At 40.5% G+C, this 19,957-nt stretch overlaps 1 protein-coding gene across 1 annotated transcript in view; it reads right to left on the bottom strand.

Annotated features, from left to right (window-relative positions):
* The window catches only part of LOC135469689 (uncharacterized), a 352,608-nt gene extending 337,567 nt beyond the window's left edge, over window positions 1-15,041 (bottom strand). The window contains exon 1 of the mRNA XM_064748250.1: window positions 14,776-15,041. Within this exon, the coding sequence (XP_064604320.1) occupies window positions 14,776-14,950 (175 nt within the window). The 5' untranslated portion in view covers window positions 14,951-15,041. The remainder of the gene's footprint in view (window positions 1-14,775) is intronic.
* Window positions 15,042-19,957: the final 4,916 nt, after the last annotated feature.

The following is a 19,957-nucleotide window of genomic DNA, read 5'->3' as shown; positions in this document are numbered from 1 at the left end:
AAACGTGATCATGTGTATGCTTGAATGCTAAACACCACGGCGTAAGCGTAAGCAGTGCGATGTAAAAAACGTGGTGGTGTTTTTTGCAATTTACGCGACATCATTAGTGTTAAATTACTTAGAATGCCTTCTAAGTCGATGTCTTCCTTGTTTGATAGCAAAAATCGTGAGAGTTCAACATTTGGCCCACGTGTCAACCTCACTAAATTTGTGTATAGTCTTACAAATTATATAGTCTTTTGTTCAAAGTTGGTGTAAAATGATAGCTTAGAAAATAAGTTGCGCTGATTGTTGAAATGAATCGCTTCGCAAAAATTCCAAATAGGTTTCCACATCTCTGTTATAAACTTAAATTCATTGGTGTTTCGGCAAACACATAGTGGATGCTCATGTACGGATTTTCTTACCTATCCGTACACGAATATACCAAAGGGTCCTGAATGTGTCAGGGGCATTCCTCCTCGTCTAGCATTTGTCAGATCCTGTGTTTTGTGTGACGATCTTAACCAACGTTACAAGTCATAATTACACGAACTAGACTGTCAGTGAGATTCCACGAAATGTATTTACTTTGTTGAATTCACAATGAGTGTAGTTTTCCTTCATGCAAGTAAATATGGACGAGGTATGTATATAAAACGGGGCCTCTGTGGCCTGGTGGTTAGCGTGGTAGCGCGGCACGTCCCAGGACGCACTCACCAATGCGATCATTGGTAGTTTAAGTCAAACTCATGCTGTCTTCCTCTCCGGTCGTACGTGGTAAATTCTGCCAGCAGCCTGCGAATGGCTGTGGATTCCTCCGGGTTCTACCCACTATAGTGCTGCTCGCCGTCGTATACATGAAATATCCTTGAGTACGGCGTACACTAAATGAAAACACTCATGAAAAATAAATAAACAAATCAATAAATAAAAAGTATATATTAAAACACCTGGATTCAGCTAAATTTAGAGGTGCCTTTGCATGACTCCATCCTAATTTCTTACTGTATATACATTCTTATTTCCTATGTGGTTGGTGTACAACTTGTTTTAAACTTTGTCCTATAGATTTATGTCACGAGTATATCCACTGTACATGTAACAGAGTCTTCTTTTACATTCGGAATCTGTTTATTAATAAACCACAGGCCTTGGGCAAGTACCCGGTGATGTGTTCGTCGGACTTGTGCCGCACAGGTTTTCCCACAGAATGAAGTTCAGCCTATGCGATTCATATCAGAAAAGGACGTCGAATTGAATCATATCACACAGAACACAAAATCATCTTTAAATGCTTCACATACATTATTTGTACTCGAGTTGCAGAATATGTGGACTTTATGTAGGCTAGTCACGAGGTGTTATGTTGATTTGGCCAGTAGCGTGTATAGAGAGCATTGACTGTACACCAGTGTAAGCCTATTGTATACATATGCTCAACTGTGGCTTTCAGTTAGTTTACTTTGAATGTAGGACAGGTAAGAGTTCACAATAGTCACACGATATCTAACACTGAATTAGTTACCTCATAAAAGCACTTCAGTTCAACACAATTAACAAGCTTTAGAACTGGCGTGATTTCTTCATGCATCCAAAATGATGTCTGTGTGTTTACAAAAGTAACAAGCCGGAAGTCGTGCATTTGCGCAGTATGCAAAGGAGACACAGGCCCTTATGAATGTTGTCATTCACTGGCCATTTGGCACAACCTGACAAAGTAATACCGAAGTTGGCCTGGAACAAAGCTAATGGAGCTTGTTAAGGCTAAACTGATGCTAATGCTGAACTGTACTGCTATCACATTTTTGATTGGGATCAAGTTAACTCGTACACATGTACCCAGGTCAACTTATATCCAGGCAAAGTCATATCAAACTTTAGGCAATTAAAATCATACCGGACTTTAACCAAGTCATGCCCCAAAGTAAGCATGTCATACCCAACGTCACTGAAGTCAAACTTAACCTTGGTCTAGCCTTACCCGATAATACTTTACACTGTAGGCCTACTACATCCCTCACCACGCTATGTTGTTGTTGTTTTGTGTTGTACTTAAGATCAGTTCTGTGACGGTAGCAATGCACCGTGTTTTTCTTTTGTAACTATTTTCCTATTTTTATATCTGGTTGTGAAAAGAACAACTACTTATCATGATAAAGACAAACAGCTAAGACGCTGCATTGAGATCTATGAATATTTGGTGAGAAACTTCCACACGTAACGTGTGCATATCGCTTGTTTATCGAAAACACTCCTGTTTTGATTGAATATGAGGGTGTCCAAAATGTTTCACAACGGTGATTTACACCGAACAGATCAGATTTCAGGTTTTTGAAAATGGGCCGACAGACAATTGCGTAAATTAGATATACTATATTTGATTTCAATGATCATAAATTAAAGGAAAAAGGTGAACAGAAAATTTTTAATGTAAATAAAACATGAATTGATTTTGTAAAACGGATATGCTTACAAAACATCTGTGGGCTTATATGCTATGTGATTTATAGCAGTGCTTTTTATTTGTTGTCTTAAGAGTTGAAGCAAGTGGGCCATTTCTTTTGGTTTTTAAATGTTGGAAATGGTGTTATTAAACATATTATTGCTTCTTGGCGAGAAGATCTGTGTTACGAAACAGCACACGTAATAAATATTCCCCCTTCGGACAATAACACAGGCGTATGTCAGCGTCTGTCAACGGAGAAAATACCCACGACGACGCTGTTGTTGTCCATCCGGGCACCCGTGGTATTTGATTCGGTGAGACGTAACAGTAGGTCTCTTATTGCTGAGTGTTAAATCTCATGAAATCAAATGATGCTGAGTATCACAATGTATGTATACAGTGTGGGAAACTACTTCTAAAATCTACATCTAAAGCCCAGTCTGCCACACTCGTGTCACCTGCTAAACAGAAAAAAGCTTGCATGTACAGCAACAACAGACAGGTAGGATTACCGGTCGACAGAATCCATAGCTGTTAGATGATTCTTGACGTTATTATTAAGTTAACGTCAATGAAGTTGGTCGGTTAGCGCGCTAGCGCAGCGTACTGACCCAGGAGTCTCTCACCAATGTGGTCGATGTAAGTTCAAGTCCAGATTATGCTGGTTTCCTGTCCGGCCGTAAGTGGGAAGGTCTGACAGCAACCTGCGGATGGTCGTGGGTTTCTCCCGGGCTCTACCCGGTTTCCTCCCACCATAATGCTGGCCGCCGTCTTATAAGTGAAATATTCTTGAGTACGGCGTAAAACACCAATCAAATAAATAAATAAATAAATCAATGAAGTTGTTTCCCAATTTGACTAGAAAGAAAACTCTCAGACAATTCAGTATCAAATTTATTGGAGAATAGGTTAGACCCTAAATCTTTTATACTCATCACTCCTATACCCTCACCCACAACATTCCATTTCAATTCCCACTTAAACACATACAATTAAAAACCTGTCCCCGAATAAAACAATAAAAAAAAATCAATAAATTCCGCAGGGTAAATTGAATCAAACAATACGCCTACAACGTTGAAATAAGGGCAAACATTTCTATCCTGTATTAAGTCTGTCCATCTTTATTCTATATTTACAATGGTTTCATGTGTAATATTTGCAAACTTCACTTTTGAAGTAAACAATGTTTTTGTTTTTACAACACCCTTTCTGTCTCTGATAGTAATGAAGTAAGTATATCACATTCTTTAAAACTATTTAAGTGCATTAACACATAAAAGGGTAATGAGTAAAACAGGTATAACACATCCTGCATGTACATGTATATAAACGTAAATATAACTGAATGTACAAAGCTAGTGGGAAGATTTCTATTGAGGAAAATACTACAGTGTTGCCACAACGTTTTACCAAATCGTTCGTTTTCAAGGGAAATAGAATCAATGCATACTGATTAATACATCAATACAAACACATAACCGATAATTTGCGATGTAAACCATTTTATCAGACACATGTGTCGTAACCACAGTTTATAAAGCATTCATCGGTGTGGAGGGGATGGCGGTGGGGATCAACATGGAGTCGGGTCAAGGCATTCTTAAGACTTTAACATCGGCAATCTGGGCACTTCTTAATGTTGGCACTCATCACCACAGCGTAACCAAAGTAGGACTGCTAGTTGCCCCGGTGCCAGTATACTGTGGAGCGTCGTGTCCGATGTCCTCCCAAAACAGTTGCAGTGAATCTGCCTCAAAAATATGTCGGCCCTGGCGCCTGCAAGAAAGGATGCCACAAACAGAGGAGCAAAATAATGTTAAAAACGGCTTCAATCATTAAGCAATGAAACAAGGAAATGTTTTTTTATGTCAGACTGGTATAGTTGGTGTCGGTTTCCAGTCTGGAGAACCGAACCTTGTCGTACTCCATCTCAGGGACAGTCTCGTAAGGATGCTCCTCATCGGCAGCCATGTTGTAGTACGTCACGGGGTCTGTTCCTGGCTCGAGGGTGCAGTTGGGTACCTCAGAGTGGGAGACATGCTGGGTAACACTCGTGCTCACAGAAGAGACCGCGGATGCCTGTGACTGACCAGAATGACGCCTTCTTCTGAAATACATTATATGCGCACCTAAGGACTTCAGGGTGTCTGAATGACCAAATATTCAATACTGATAATATGTCCATAAATTTCTTAAACTATGTTGCTCGTTTCAAATTATGACACGTGAACTGATTCAATAGATTTTTGCACAAATTTTCACATTTTTATTATTGTGAATTAAATTCTACTCAATCGCATCTTGCGAATGACAGTAGCTGTCAGAATCACGCGCACCACACAGCCGATAATCACACCTGTGTTATCAACGGTTACATATGCACTGCAAACTTACACACAGAGGACCACAGCAGTAATGAGAACAGCTGCCAGAATCACGCCCACCACACAGCCGATAATCACACCTGTGCTATCAACGGTTACCTGTACACTGCAAACTTACACACAGAGCACCACAGCGGTAATGAGAGCAGCTGCCAGAATCACGCCCACCACACAGCCGATAATCACACCTGTGTTGTCCACGGTTACATGTATACTGTAAACTTACACACAGAGAACCAGAGCGGTAATGAGAACAGCTGTCAGGAGCACGCCCACCACACAGCCTACAATCACGCCCGTGTAATCCACCGGATTACTGGTAACTTTCAGCTCTGCAAAAGAGAAGCTCTTATTCAAACAAGCGTAACCAGTATCATGCAAGGATAAGGTTGAAATATTGATATGTTGGACATTTATACTATTGTAGTTAAAATAGCCTTTCTAAATTATAATGTTACACGGCATGAGGTTTTTTTTTCTACATCGACTTGCCTCGGGTGATTTCGTAGGTATTTAAAAACACGTGGCTTGCTAGATATTGAGAGGAGATTAGTATGTTTAAGGGAGAGGGACACCAGTTATCTAAATAGCCACTTTACTCCAAATTGACTGTTACGGCTCTGCCAGGAACATGTTCCAGCGTGCATATTAATTTTGAATAATTATGATGTTACCCAAAGTAGTGAGTTTTACATACCGAAACCAAGGTAACGCCGTTTATGACATTTATGTGTAGACCTTCTAGTCTTACGTGTAACTGACAAAAAGCAATTGTGACAGCAAGGACAAGTGACTTTACATAGAACTTAATATAGAGGACACATCAAAAGAAGCAGGCTATGTTTAGGTCTGCGGGCTTAGCATAATGACATACAACCGACGATCGAATACTGCAACACATACGACTTTAATTGACTCGTGTACTCCCCACTACATCAAGTGCGCTTGGGTCACAATGAAATTGTGGATCTAGATCATGCACATCGACATATCCATAACATCTCCCTTTTCCTAAAGAAAAGTTTAAATTAACTCATAAATCTTTGTGTTTTGCTTTAAGTTGCAATGATCATCAAATAAATCACTGTCCATGTGATAAACAAATAAACTGTTCGCATATCAATAAGCAAGCCTTGCTTAAAAGTCATTGACAATAAACATGAAGCCTTACATGTTACTTTAACTCAATTTTAAACTCAAAAAATAAAGTATTATGCAGCCAAGGTTAACTGTCTGATTCAGATAGTCAAATCACATTACAAAGTCCTGGTATTTCACCGGTGGAACACACTGACGCCCACTCCTGGTTCTTGTGGAACTGTCACGTGGTACACTTGGCTGTACTGATGCGCGAGGGTTTTCTCGCTGGCTGACCACATTTGAATCCTGGCTGTTAGTTATTTCTGCATCTGGCAAATCCGAAGGCACTTCCAACAAACTTGAATCTGGCTGTGGACATCCACTCTGATCATAACGTATGATCTTCCTGTTACGTCTAAACAAGTTTCCATGTTCGGATTCCACTATGTACGAACGGTTTTCAATCTTAGCGACACAAGAGCCTTTTCCCAAGGACCTTTAGAGTTGATTGGCTGTAATCGAACAGGGTCTCCAATCTGGAGTTCTGGAAGAGATTTAGCATGTCCATCATATGACGCTTTAGCTTTCTGTCGTTTCAACTGTATACTGCCATCAACACCTGTGACAACTTGTGGCGATAGTAGTCCTTCAGCTGTTGGAACAATTGACCTAGTTCTACGCGACATGAGCTTCTGAACTGGACTGTAACCATCTTCGCCAGGCGTGTTTCTCCATTCCAGTAGTGCTAGCTGTAAATCCTGATTGTCCCGTTTACACTTCTTCGCAAGTTTCTTCGCTATCTTCACAGCTGATTCAGCCTTACCATTGCTTTGACTGTGGTGAGGGGAACTGGTGGAGTGTTTCAATTCCCACTGACGTAAAAAGTCCTGAAACTCAGTACTAATATACTGCGGTCCGTTGTCTGTGACCATGTCTACAATACCATGCCTTGAAAAGTGAGCTTTGGTAGCGCAGATGACTGATGCTGCAGTTGTATCCTGAAGCTGATCCAACTCAAAATAATCACTATAGTAGTCAACTGTCACAAGATAGTTTTCTCCATAAAGACTGAATAGATCTTGACCAACCTTAGACCAAGGTAGAGACGGTATTTTGTGAGTCATCAGTGGCTCTTTAGCCTGCTTGGCTAGAAAGTCACAGCATACTGTACACGATCTCACTTTATCCTTAATTTCTCCTGCCTTTCCTGGCCAGTACAGAACATCTCTCCCTCTACAAATACAGGCATCTGGACCTAAGTGGCTTTAGTGTACTCGAGCGATCATCTGTGCCTTCATGGCTGTAGGTACAATAACTTTCATATCTTTGTACAAAACACCATCCTGAGCTGTAAGTTCATCACGGAAATTGCAGTATTCACGAATTGAAACTGGTACCTCATCTCGAGATTCTGGCCATCCTGTCATGACTGTAGTCATGAGAGTCTGTAATGCTGCATCCGAGTTAGTGCGTGACTTGATCTGCTGATGAGTGTCGGCTGACAATCTCATATGATCAAGTTGGTTGATGCTTGTGTGCCAGGTAAGTACTTCACCTGTAAGTTGTACTTTTGCAGTCGTAGCAACATGCGCTGTAATCTCTTGGGCGCTGAATGAATTGGTTTCAGAAATATTGGGACCAGTGGCTTGTGGTCTGACTGCACTGATATCAGATCACGTCCATGCAGATACTGATCGAATCGTACACATGCAAACAGTATCGCCAAGCACTCCTCTATTTGTGCATAGCGACGTTCAGCAGGGGTACGGGATCTGGAGGCGAAAGCTACAGGCTGTCCATTCTGTAACGATGTAGCACCTAGTCCTGTTTCTGATGCATCACACTGAATAGTAGCTTCACTGTTCACATCATAATATCTAAGCAGTGGTGCAGAGCTAATCAGTTCTATTACTTTAACAAATGCATTTGATTGTTCTGACTCCCAAACAAAGATTGCTTGCTTCTCTGTAAGTCTTCGGAGTGGTTCACACACATCAGATAATCTAGGCAGGAATCTCGACAAATAGTTCACACAACCTTGCAGGCGCTGAACTGCTTTCTTGTCCTCCGGGGCTGGCATCTTCAAAATTGCTGAAATTTTTGATGGATCAGGCTTTAATCCGTCACTGGTCAACACTTGACCCATGTATGGTAGTTCTTCCTGTCTGAGTCTGAACTTCTTCTTATTAAACTTCAGATTCTGTTCGCGAGTTCTTTGTAGAAGTTTTATGAGATTCTTATCATGATCCTGATTTGCGCTTTCAACACTATCCCCACATCCATAGCATAGTATGTCGTCTAGAACAACATCAACGCCATCGAGACCATTCAGAGCTTCAATCTGTCTACGCTGAAACGCTGGAGTACTACGTATACCTTGAGGCATTCTCAGATACCTGTATCTTCCAAAAGGTGTCCAAAATGTTGTGAACTTTTTTCCTCTAGTTTCACCTGAAAGAAGCCATCTTTAGCAACAAGAAAAGTGAAAACTTTCGCTTTAGAGAGCTTTGGCAATATCTCATCTACTGTTGGCATTTGGTACTTTGGTCTCTTTATTGCTTTGTTCAAGTCTCTAGGATCTATGCACATTCTCAGTTTATCTGGCTTGTGGGCTGCGACTAAACTGCTTATCCAATCAGTTGGAGTTGAAACCTTTGTGATTATACCCTGTCTTTCCATTTCATTTATTTTATTTTTCAAGGGCATTTTGAGATGTACTGGGATGCGTCGAGGTGCATGTTGTAGTGGATGTACTGCTGGATCTGTTTCAATGTGATATTCACCTGGTAGGCAACCTAATCCAGTGAATACATCATCGAAAGGTTGGAAAATTTCATCCTTTGTGAGGGGTGTGTGTGTACTGGCTTTTTGATTCATATTGACTGTTTTATCAGTACACAAATTTATCCATCCATTCTGTACACATGTCATTCCATCTATGATAGGCCAAGGAGCATTAGCAATAATGTCAAATGTAATGTTACGCTTTGGTCCGCCAATGAGACTTATTTATAATTTGTATGTTCCTAGTGGTGTTATCGTACTACCATCATACAACTTAATTTTGCCCTTTGGTTTGTCTAGTTTTACTTTGCGGTGATGCACAATTTTCAGCAAATCTTGGTGTGACATAGCACTACATGTGGCACCTGAATCTAGCTGAACTTTCATTGTGCATGGGTAATCTGTGTGAAATGTCATTGGAACCATGACACCTGAGTGTTTGTTCATATCGGTCACATCTGTGACTGCACCTATACTCTGTATAGCAAACAACAGATCGTCAGAATCAGTGTCTGTCGCATCAAAGTGCGCACTGGCTTGACGCAATTTCTTCCTTGAGTATGTCTTTAACTTACAAACAGAAGAAAAATGGTGCAATTTTCCACATTTCTCACAGGTCTTGCCATAAGCTGGGCAATTATCTTTGCCTTTGACATGATTTTGACCACAATAGCGGCAAACAATGCGTGCTGTGTGCTTGTTTGAACCTGATGAGTTTGTGTTCTTCGTGTGTGTCTTTTGATCTGGTTTTTTGTTCCGAGTTCTCTCCTTTCTGGGTTGCTTAGATGTTGCATGTACCATACTTTGTGGATCACTAACAGTTGTTGTTGCACTGCGTAGTTGTTCTTTGTGAGCTTTTGACAATTCACATGCACGTAAAGCTTCAATGCAACGATTTAAGTCTGGAACTGGCCGTTCTCAAAGTAATCTATCTCTAGTTGAGCTATCATGAGTATCCATCATTAACCTGTCTCTAATCAAACTTTCACACAATGTCTCAAATTCACAGGTTTCCGCTAACTGTCTCAGTCTAACCACATATTGATCAACGGACTCTTGATCAGTCTGATTTGCATAACCAAATTTCACTCGTTCGAACAGTAAATGTTTCTGTGGCATAAAATGATCTCCAAGTGTCTTTAGAATACGACCTGGCACTTGTTTATCTTCATTTGACAATGTCACTAAACTGTTCATCACTTTTACGCATTCCATACCCATCACACTGCATAGAATTGCGGCTTGAACTGATTCATCCTTCTCAGTGAGTTCAGCAGCTTTGGCATAATAGTCCCACGATGCTCTAAAATTCTTCCAGTCGTCCGAGACATCGCCTTTCACAGACATCGGCTGTGGCGGTGGTATCTGATACGTAGCCATTTCCTTGATGGTCCTTTCACGCGAAAATTGTAATTCACAGAGTCTGTAAATGCTTGAATTCACCGTAAAAGTTTTCAAAGTCTTATTGGTAATATTCTTTCTTTCACCAAAATGACAAATACACGTCGTATGTCAAGCGAAAAGTTCATCAAGGAAGCTTCTGATGTCGAAACCCAATATGGCGGCATCCACTGTAAACAGCGTTACATGTGGTTCACTGTGCGATCGCATGAAATTCAATAACAATGCCAAATAGCTCGGTCCTGTGAGCTGCGATGAATTTCTGCCATATACTACAATCAGTCACTTCACTTCTGACACCATGTTTAGGTCTGCGGGCTTCGCATAATGACATACAACCGACGACCAAATACTGCAACACATACGACTTTTATTGACTCGTGTACTCCCCACTACATCAAGTGCGCTTGGGTCACAGTGAAATTGTGGATCTAGATCATGCACATCGACATATCCATAACAGGATATGCAAGCTTTTGTATGTGAAAAAAAAAGTTAAAGTTTAAGAAAAAGTTAATTTCGAAAATTGAGAATTTTTGTCACAGTCCTGTGTGATTCTTTTCTTGGCTATTGCAACGTCTCAAAATTCAACATAGTATGCATGTATGTGTGCGTGTGTGTGTGTGTATGTGTGTATGTATGTATGTTTAGTGTTTTACGGTGTAATTTTTCGGTCAGTTAACGATGCGGAGTTATTAGGTGTGTACATATACACATTGTTATGTATGACTATTTAACGTTTTCATGTACTGTTAGTCTGCGGACCTTTGTGTTATATGTTATAAGCATAACAGGCCCTGTTATATATGTACAGCGCGGACCTGGCGGAAAGCACCTTGTTCAATGCTTTGTTTATTTAACTGGCTGTTCATTGGCTGTTAATTCTGTGTCTAAGAATAGTTGAATCCACCTGGAACGTATATAAGCCGTGTTTTCTGTGCAGAGTGGAGGTATTTTTGCTGCATCCACTGGGAGCCAGGAGAGCGTGTGATGCTCTCGTATCGAGTCCATTATATTGATATGAGCTGGTGATGCCAGTTTCATTTGGGAGGACAGATTTTTATGCCGGCACCGTTTGTGTACCACAGTAGTACTGATGTCTGGTTTATGTGAATTTCTGCGGAAGTCACGTTTATTGGTGTTCGGATCTTTATTATGATTATACAGTGTTGACTGTGTAATTTGTTTAACACGCTGACCTCACCTGACCGACAAGGTCGTCAAGGACTCTAAACTGAAGTTTTCAGTTTTGCAAAGGACGTTCGTTCTGCCACAAGGTGACATTACTCTACGTCTCTAAACGGCTCGTTTGTGAGCTTCTGCGGGAGCTGTGACTGTTCTAACGTGGATTATACCTCCATGCCTGTATTTACCCTGTGTTGTGCTCTGCGGGTGTGACGTCATTCAAAGGCTTGACTGTTCCAGTTCTGTGTAACCTGTGTAATGTGTTCGTGTTCGCTAACCTGGCGAAGTACCTGTCTGGGACAATTTGTGACTTGTGTGAATTGTGTGTTTATCCCATGGTCTTTACGTTGGACCTCCTGGAATACGCTCCTTGGGATGCAAAGGTGAACTGGAAACTTTTAAGGACCGTTAATACTGATGTGTATGTTTTTTTATGTTGTTGTTGTTGAACTGTCTGTAAAACTGTACGTCTCATTTTACATATAAAGCATTGTTTACATTGTAATATTGAGTCACTGAGTCTGTTTTCTGTTGCTGTTTTCAATACCGTAACAACATATATCGTACACTCCTGTGGCCAGGCGTCCATGCCGACAAGGTTCTGCCGCCAATGATGTATTATGCCGAAGACATCAGAAATAACACTCTACCCGGTCACATTATGCTGACACTGCGTCAGGCAATCCCGTCCCTTAGAAAAGAGAGGCCTTTGCTTGCCTTAAGGAAATTGACAGAACTGAGACATGATGGAAATTTGAGTGTCCTGAAAGTTTTGTTGCAACCTGCGCATTTGTAGTCTTACAGGGCTGACTCCAAGGGACATTCAAGCGTTTTGGAATACATATATATATATATATATATATATATATATATAGAGAGAGAGAGAGAGAGAGAGAGAGAGAGAGAGAGAGATTATCATCACACTGTGCTGATCTGCATCGTCGTATCTGCTCGTGTTCTCTACTGTTCCGTCGCCGTATCGACCAAGCCCGCAGGGCTAGGTCGATACGGCGATGCAACTGCAGAGAACGAGAGCAGATGCGACAATGCAGATCTCCACAGTGTAATGATAATCTATTTATCATATACCTTCTATTGACACTACTTTGGGGGGCATAAAATCCAGATATTTCTTCAGACTACTTTGCTTAGCGTATAGTGTCTGGCAGTGCACAGGCCGTCATAACGCTCACAAACTTTTACGCGCACATGGATTTCGTTCTAAATATAGCTTATTTCAAAAAAGTTGACCACTGCTGAAGACACAAACATTGGGTAAAAAAACAATATGAAAATAAAGAAAATAAAATAAAACAAAGACTCGAAAAACCGTGGAAATATTATTTATACAACATCAAGTAAGTATAGCAGGCTTTTCGAAACACAGATGCTATCTGAATGCAAGAACTGTAACGTTTATATGAACATCATCTCAAACCTGACAAGTGGCATTTTGCAATTGATTATAGCTGCTGTAAAGTGCGCTAAATTAGGTCAACCACCAATTTTAGAAGTAAAGAAGTGATTTAATTGCATGTGGATTACTGAAAGTTCTTTAAATTTGCTGAAGTCTCTGTGAGTTCTTGAAAAAGTTAATGGGTAGCTGATCCGTGACAGAAATTGAGGTGGAACGTGCAATTTGAGAAGGATGCACCTTGGAAAATACCGGCAGTTGTACATGTTCTGGTGGCATGGTTTACATTGTCTGTGAAATTCTGTGAAACAAACAGATCATTCTGTACTGTAGAATATGATGGGGCAGCTGCATCAATTTCTGTGGATGTACTGGATTGGGAGAAAGAGTTACGCTCGCAGCCGAAGGCTTTGTGACCGGTGCATTTGAAATGATGTGGCTCATCTTTTCCTACATACCAAGAGAAAAAAAACAGCGTAATTATTTATACTTGCAACATTTTTGTGACCAGTGAGTTGCATAATAGTCACGGGAGCTACGCCAGAATGATGGAGACGGTTACATGTTGTTTTGCGGGCACTGTGGTTTGTAAAACGGCCAGGTAAGTACGATCGTTTTGCCATGGTTTTCATAATTGATTTTAGGATGTGATCTCCCATTGGTTGGCATTTGTACCAAACATTGCTGCAAACTTATCTTTTGTAATTGATGCCGAGGTAAAATGGATTGTCGGCTGTTCACATTTTTGGTGGCCTGTGGTCCTTGTAGACTTTGTACGCCTCTACCGGGCAGTCATATAGTTTGACATCGACAGCTATCAGCGTTACGGAATGTAACTTGACGCCAAAAATCACGAAGCAGACGACACAAAAAATGACGAAAATATTTGATTATAACCTTTATGCCCATAATGTTGGCATGTAAACAGTGTAGAAAAATTTTTATTAGTTTTTCTGGGTCTTAAATTTAGGGAGAATAAGTCGTATGTTAGTGTAAGTAGGTCAGCTCTGCAGCGAAAGGTCACTCGATGCGAAAGTAGTTCCACGCGTGCAAAATGTTCAGAGGATGGTGATACGAAAAAATATCAGGGGGCTCTGTATCAGGCGGGTAACACGCATAGGTATATGATAAATATATATATATATATATATATATATACTCTAAAAATAGTAGAATGAAACCATTCCAATAACAATTAAACAGACAAAGACAAAAGACACATGTGCATGCGCTATTATATTGTGTTTCTTCTCTATAATATACCCGAGTAAACACAGTAGTATCTATTTTTATTACTTTTAAGACGATTTTCAAGGGAACAAAAAAAAAGGGGATCATCATTTTCATCTGCTAAGACAAATGTCTCCATCCATACCAAATCGTCGTGGTATGGGTAGTCTATTCTTAACATCGAGGATAAACCTCAACAGCTTACGTCGATGAATCAAACAACAGCGAGTTGATCACCTGAAACTTTCAGTGCGACATTTCTAATACTTTTCTTCCTTTTTTTGTCCTACCAATTTCGAAGATTTTACAACAGAAAATATTACTATCAGCTCTGTGAACATGTCATCTTCTATTCAGCATACATGGGGTGATGAAAATCTAAAAAGTGCCCGCATTCGCCTTAGTCTGTTGATAATTATAACACCAGGAATATGAGAAACCAATGGAGCGAAAAAAAAAAACAAAAAACAAAAAAAAAAAACCACCCAGATGCTGTAGAACTCAAAGTTAAAACAAATTTTATACCAGTTTAATGAAAAAATAACGATAATGAGCATAACGACATTGTAATCGTATATATGTTTAGTCAAGAGTAGCGCCTATAAAGCAGCACGCTAACACTCCATATTTTATGTTATATCTCCTTCACAGCAAGATCATCAAAAAGCGATTTAAACTGTACTACAAAAACATATGGTACCGGTGTCATCAAATATTTAAATTAAAATTTAATATACTTTTACTTTTAAGTGGAATATTATACTCAAAAAAATTATACAGTGTTATACTGTTTATAATACTAATGAACACATCGGCATTTACAAAAAAAGTTTTCCCTTTATGCTACCGATATGGTTTTCACTTACCGCTCTCACAAAATTTCCCAGCGTACCCCGGTTGACATCCTCCCTCACAGGCGCCGGTCTGAGCGTTACACGGCTGCTCCAGGCAATACTCGCTACACGTTCTCGCGCAGTTATCTCCCCATGACCCAGGCTGACAAACTGAAATGGGGATTCTTTTCGTATAAGAAGATTCCATCGGCTTTGTATTGGGTACATGTAGCAATTATTTACAGAACATCAATGTCTTGACAACAGTCGGTAAAACTTACATTGTAGAATAAACCTGTATGTATATATGCATGCTTGAGTCTTTACGTCGTACTTAACAATTTTTCATCTATATGACGTGGAGTCATTACATGTGTACTTTTACTGTGTCCTCTTGTGGCAGGACGAGCTTACGCCAACAAAGTCATGTCGCCACTGAAATATCATGCCCAAGACACCAAACATGACGCCCCATCCGGTCACATTATACTGACACCAGGCCAACCAGTCCTGCTTCCTTGTTCTAGCCTCTCAGTGCTGATCACCTAGTGAGGTGGCAACAAGTACCGTTTTTAACGTATTTGGTGTAACCAAACCCGGGTTTGATCCCAAGTCTCTCAACTTCGAGGTGGACGCTATGAGCCTAACTGGAGGACACAGAAGCGGTCATTGTACATGTTACTTCACAATGAGGGACAGTAATTGTTCACGGTTCCCAGCGGTTATGGAATTACCCTACACAGACACGAGTCGAAACTTTACACAGTTCTCACCAGAGGTGTTTACACAGATATCTCCCCAAGATCCTGGGTACATTACCTGTGTCACAGCGTTCTCATGTGTAACCCTAATGACATTCCCCCTCACCTACACTAGTCGTAACGTTACACAGCTCTCACTGGAGGTGCTCTCACGGTTATCTCCTCATGATCCTGGGTTTATCACTTCTGCCACAGTGTTCCTTGCGTAACATGGATAACATCCCCCATCATACTCCCCTGTCGTGACATTAAAGCCGGAGATTGATACAGTTTTCACTGGAGGTGTTTTCACAGTTATCTCCCCATGACACTTGGGCTATTACCTGTGTCACAGCCTTTCCCCTGTGTAACTTGGATGACGTCCTCCCTCACAGACACTTGTCGTAACGTTACACAGTTCTCACTGCAGGTGCTTACACAGTATTCCCCCCATCACCCTGCGTCTATTACCCGTGTCACAGTGTTCCCATGTGTAACCCGGTTGACATCCTCTCTCACAGACACCAGTCGTAACGTTACAGGCGGGATTGATACAGTTCTCACTACAGGTGTTTACACGGTTATCTAATCATGACCCTGAATGTATTACCTGTGCCATCGTGTAACCCGGTTGACATCCTCCCTCACAGACACCCGTGCTAATGTCACACAGTTCTTACTACAGGTGTTTAAACAGTTATTCCCCCATGGCCCTGGGTATATTACCTGTGTCACAGCCTTTCTCCTGTGTAACCCGGATGACATCCTCCCTCACAGACAACAGTCGTAAGACTACATGCGGACTTTTACACAGTTCTCACTGAAGGTGTTTACACGGTTATCTCCCCATGACCATGGATGTATTATCTGTGCCATGGTGTAACATGGTTGACATCCTCCCTCACAGACACCCGTCCTAATGTTACACAGTTCTTACTACAGGTGTTTAAACAGTTATTCCCCCATGGCCCTGGGTATATTACCTGTGTCACAGCGTTCCCCTGTGTAATCCAGATGACATCCTCCCTCGCAGACACCAGTTGTAACGTTGCAGACAGGATTGGTACAGTTCTCACTACAGGTGTTTACACAGTTATTCCCCCACATCCCAGAGTCACATGCTGTAACCAAAAGTACAACTTTTCTCTCATCTATGTAAAGGCTTTCTTGACCCAAATTTACCACGTATGTTAAATACGATTTAAAATAATGTATGAATTTATCAAAATTTGATTTTACATTTTAACACATCTTTGTGCAACATTCTCTTGATGGTTTATTGCGTATTAGAGAAACAATTTTATACGTTTAATTCAGATTAAATTTTGACAAACCCCTACATTATTTTGACCAGTAAAACATATTTGGGACAAAAATGTACTTAAAGGTGATAGTCCTCCCAGCGCATTCGCCTTTCTTTACACTACAGCTTGACAAACTTGGACATTGCAGCCTGTGTAACGAAACTATTTAATCACTATTACTAAAAAATCTGTTTAAAATGTTTGTTACAATCATAATGTGCATAGATTTTATACAGAGAAAGCATGTGTATAAAGTATGTGTGACCAAAGGATTTTTTATGTTTCCTGTCATCACTTCCTGCCTCATCACGGTGACCTCAGTGATCTCGACGTTGTTAAGTATTTCTGTACAAAATTTGGCAGTGACGGCAGTGATGTAAATGGAGCGAGGGAAGCGACGCATGTGTTGTAAGTGGTACGTTGGGAGTGGTAATAACAAGACCACCATGTATCAACATGCAGTTCAAAAAAGCAACAAGCAGTGCAATTTGTCTAAAAGATCGTGGGACCCTATTAAAACATGGTTCTTCCGCAACAATAAACAACTAGATGGAGAGTAAAACGGATTTTGAGGGGGATACGCGGACAGGGGCTTTGGATAAATATGTAGAATTGCGTTTTGAAATTCCGAGGAATCTGAAAGTTCCACTTACTATGTTTGTAACTTGAGGAGAAGTTTAGTTCATCAGTCAGATACACAACAAGACCTTTGACTTCATGTAATGTGGACAGTGTGTTTGATCATAGACTATACTAAAATAGCTGGATATTATTTTTGAGAGGGAAGTTAATTAAGAACATTTGGAAGCATTCAGTTATAATTGCCAATCTTGGCACCACTGAAAACATTTGTCCAAATCAGATTCCAGTAGAACACAATCACTGATATAAGAAACAGTCTGGAAAATGTTGACATTTAGAGTGAGATACCTACAGCGGCACGTCATTTACATATGTTTCGGTGTTTGATGAAAATGTTTACCGCTATATTAACGTCAGAGGCAACAAAGCATTCTTCAGTTCTCCTACATTCTAGGGTCGCCGTTTATGGGATGTTTCCATGTTCACTGAGTTAACGGAATTTCTCACTAATAACATCTATGTGAAGTGTAGCATTTGTTAGACCCTGCGTGTTGTGTGACGATTTCAAAGTCACAAGTTATTACTGCAAAAACTAATGTATCAAGGTGTTTACATCGAACGTCTTCACTCGAAGTTTCTTAAGTTTTACAATGAGCATACATGTAGTTCTCTTGAAAGTAAACATGAGCAGAGCGTCCGGGGTATATGGCACTCTACCGCTTGTCTGTATCTAATTCCGCTTATCCCGGTGTTAGGGTGTGCATATTCATCGTATTGAAGTACATCGCCCAGCTGAATATATAAGAACAGTTCCAGCCTAAGCGCAACTGAGAGAACTGATATTCTAGCATGGTACTCGATTTGAAGACTGATTTAACTCAGTCGCCTAGACCATCCCTTGCCTCTTCCCAACACCATTAAAAACTGCTTGTCTTTGCATAATTCCATCCCATGTTCGTACTTAATATATTTACTAATTTTTTGGTGGTGTGTGTTATACATCGTCTTTGGGAATTGGCCTTGTGATTATTGACCTGGAGCGTTCTTGTTGGTTGGGGGCTGGTATACGAATTTATATATCTACGTATGTATATACGCATAGATCCCCATCGCAATGACTTTAGCAGAATTAGACATTTCTGGCCAGACTTCAGATTTGCACGTTTGTGCGTTTGAGCAATTTAATTACGTTGAGTAATGGCCTTGAGCCTAGACTAGCTGGATTGCTTTGGGCACTGTTGACGATGAAGGCAGATCAAAAGAATCTTTGAAAAGAATACGTTAGATAAGGTTTCTTATCACGGATGTATACAAAAATAATGTGTCAAGTGTTCCAGTAGGCCCAAACTAAAATGCACACGTAAAATGTTTACTCATCATGTTTTTAGTCTCGCTGAATAAGTTACAGCCGGGACTGATACAATTCACACTCCAGGTGTTTACACAGTTATCTCCCCATGACCCTTGGTATATTACTTCTATCACAGCGTTCCCAAGTGTAACCCCGGTGACATCCTCCCTCACTGACACCAGTCGTAACGTTACAGAGGATATTCAAACAGTTCACACTACAGGAGTTTGAACAGTTATTTCACGAAGGACCAGAAGAACAAGCTAAAAACACCACCAAAAAAGTACATTTAGCATAGCACTAAATATTGATTAATAAATAATTAAAAGTAGAGAGTCACACTGTCAGCATATCATCCAAATGAAACTTTTGTGACCCTGTGGGGTTTGATTACGCTGGGCAATGTTCATAAGTCTAGACTAGCTGGATTATTCTGACCTTCGTTAACGTTGGGGACAGATCAAAAGAATCAAGTGTTAGTGGTGTACTCACGTGTACAGCGAAGTCCTGTATATCCTGTGGCACAATAAGGACTTCCCTGTGGACAGTTCCCATTGACCCTGTCACAGACAGCCCCGTCATGACACTTACCGCAAGTCTCGTTACAGTCAGGACCCCATGTGGATGGACTGCAGGCTGGTGAAATGAATTGATCAAAATTAAACAACCGGTCTGAGATTAACCTCGATGGAACAATGTTGACAATTTAAAAGATTTAGTGAGTTAACTAGGTTAGACCTAACCCTAAATACAGGCGTAAATCTTTATCCATCATTTACTTTCATTACACAAGTTGTTCGTTCGTAGGCTATGTTAATTCGGAGGATTGACTCCAGTCAACAGTAGTTCACAAGAGTTGTGTACAAATCACAAGTGTATTGTCTGTGTCACACCGTACTCCCCTGAAACCTGAACTAAACTCTTTCCGAGAAGCACGGGTATTCTCCTACATCTTTGTCAGAGTTATTACGAAGGTAGAAGCCGGTATGATATGAGACATTTCTCAAAACACGAACCAGTCTTCACTGCGGAGATAAAAACAGACCTTTATAGGATGGGCAGCGATAGGATCAGTCATACGCTCGAGCAAATGTTTGCTCTTGTTGATGGCTGGAAAGACTAAACTGCCTTGAGTGTTATAACTGAATTTTTTCTGTGACTTGTTGCCTAACACAAATGATTGTCGCTGATGGCTTGTTAGAAAAGATTTCAAACCATAAAACATATGTATTTTATGA

This window comes from Liolophura sinensis, chromosome 7 (assembly GCF_032854445.1).
Source record: "Liolophura sinensis isolate JHLJ2023 chromosome 7, CUHK_Ljap_v2, whole genome shotgun sequence".
Taxonomy (NCBI): Eukaryota; Metazoa; Mollusca; class Polyplacophora; order Chitonida; family Chitonidae; genus Liolophura; species Liolophura sinensis.
Note: the sequence above shows the minus strand (reverse complement) of the source record. Positions and strands in the feature narration are given on the sequence as shown.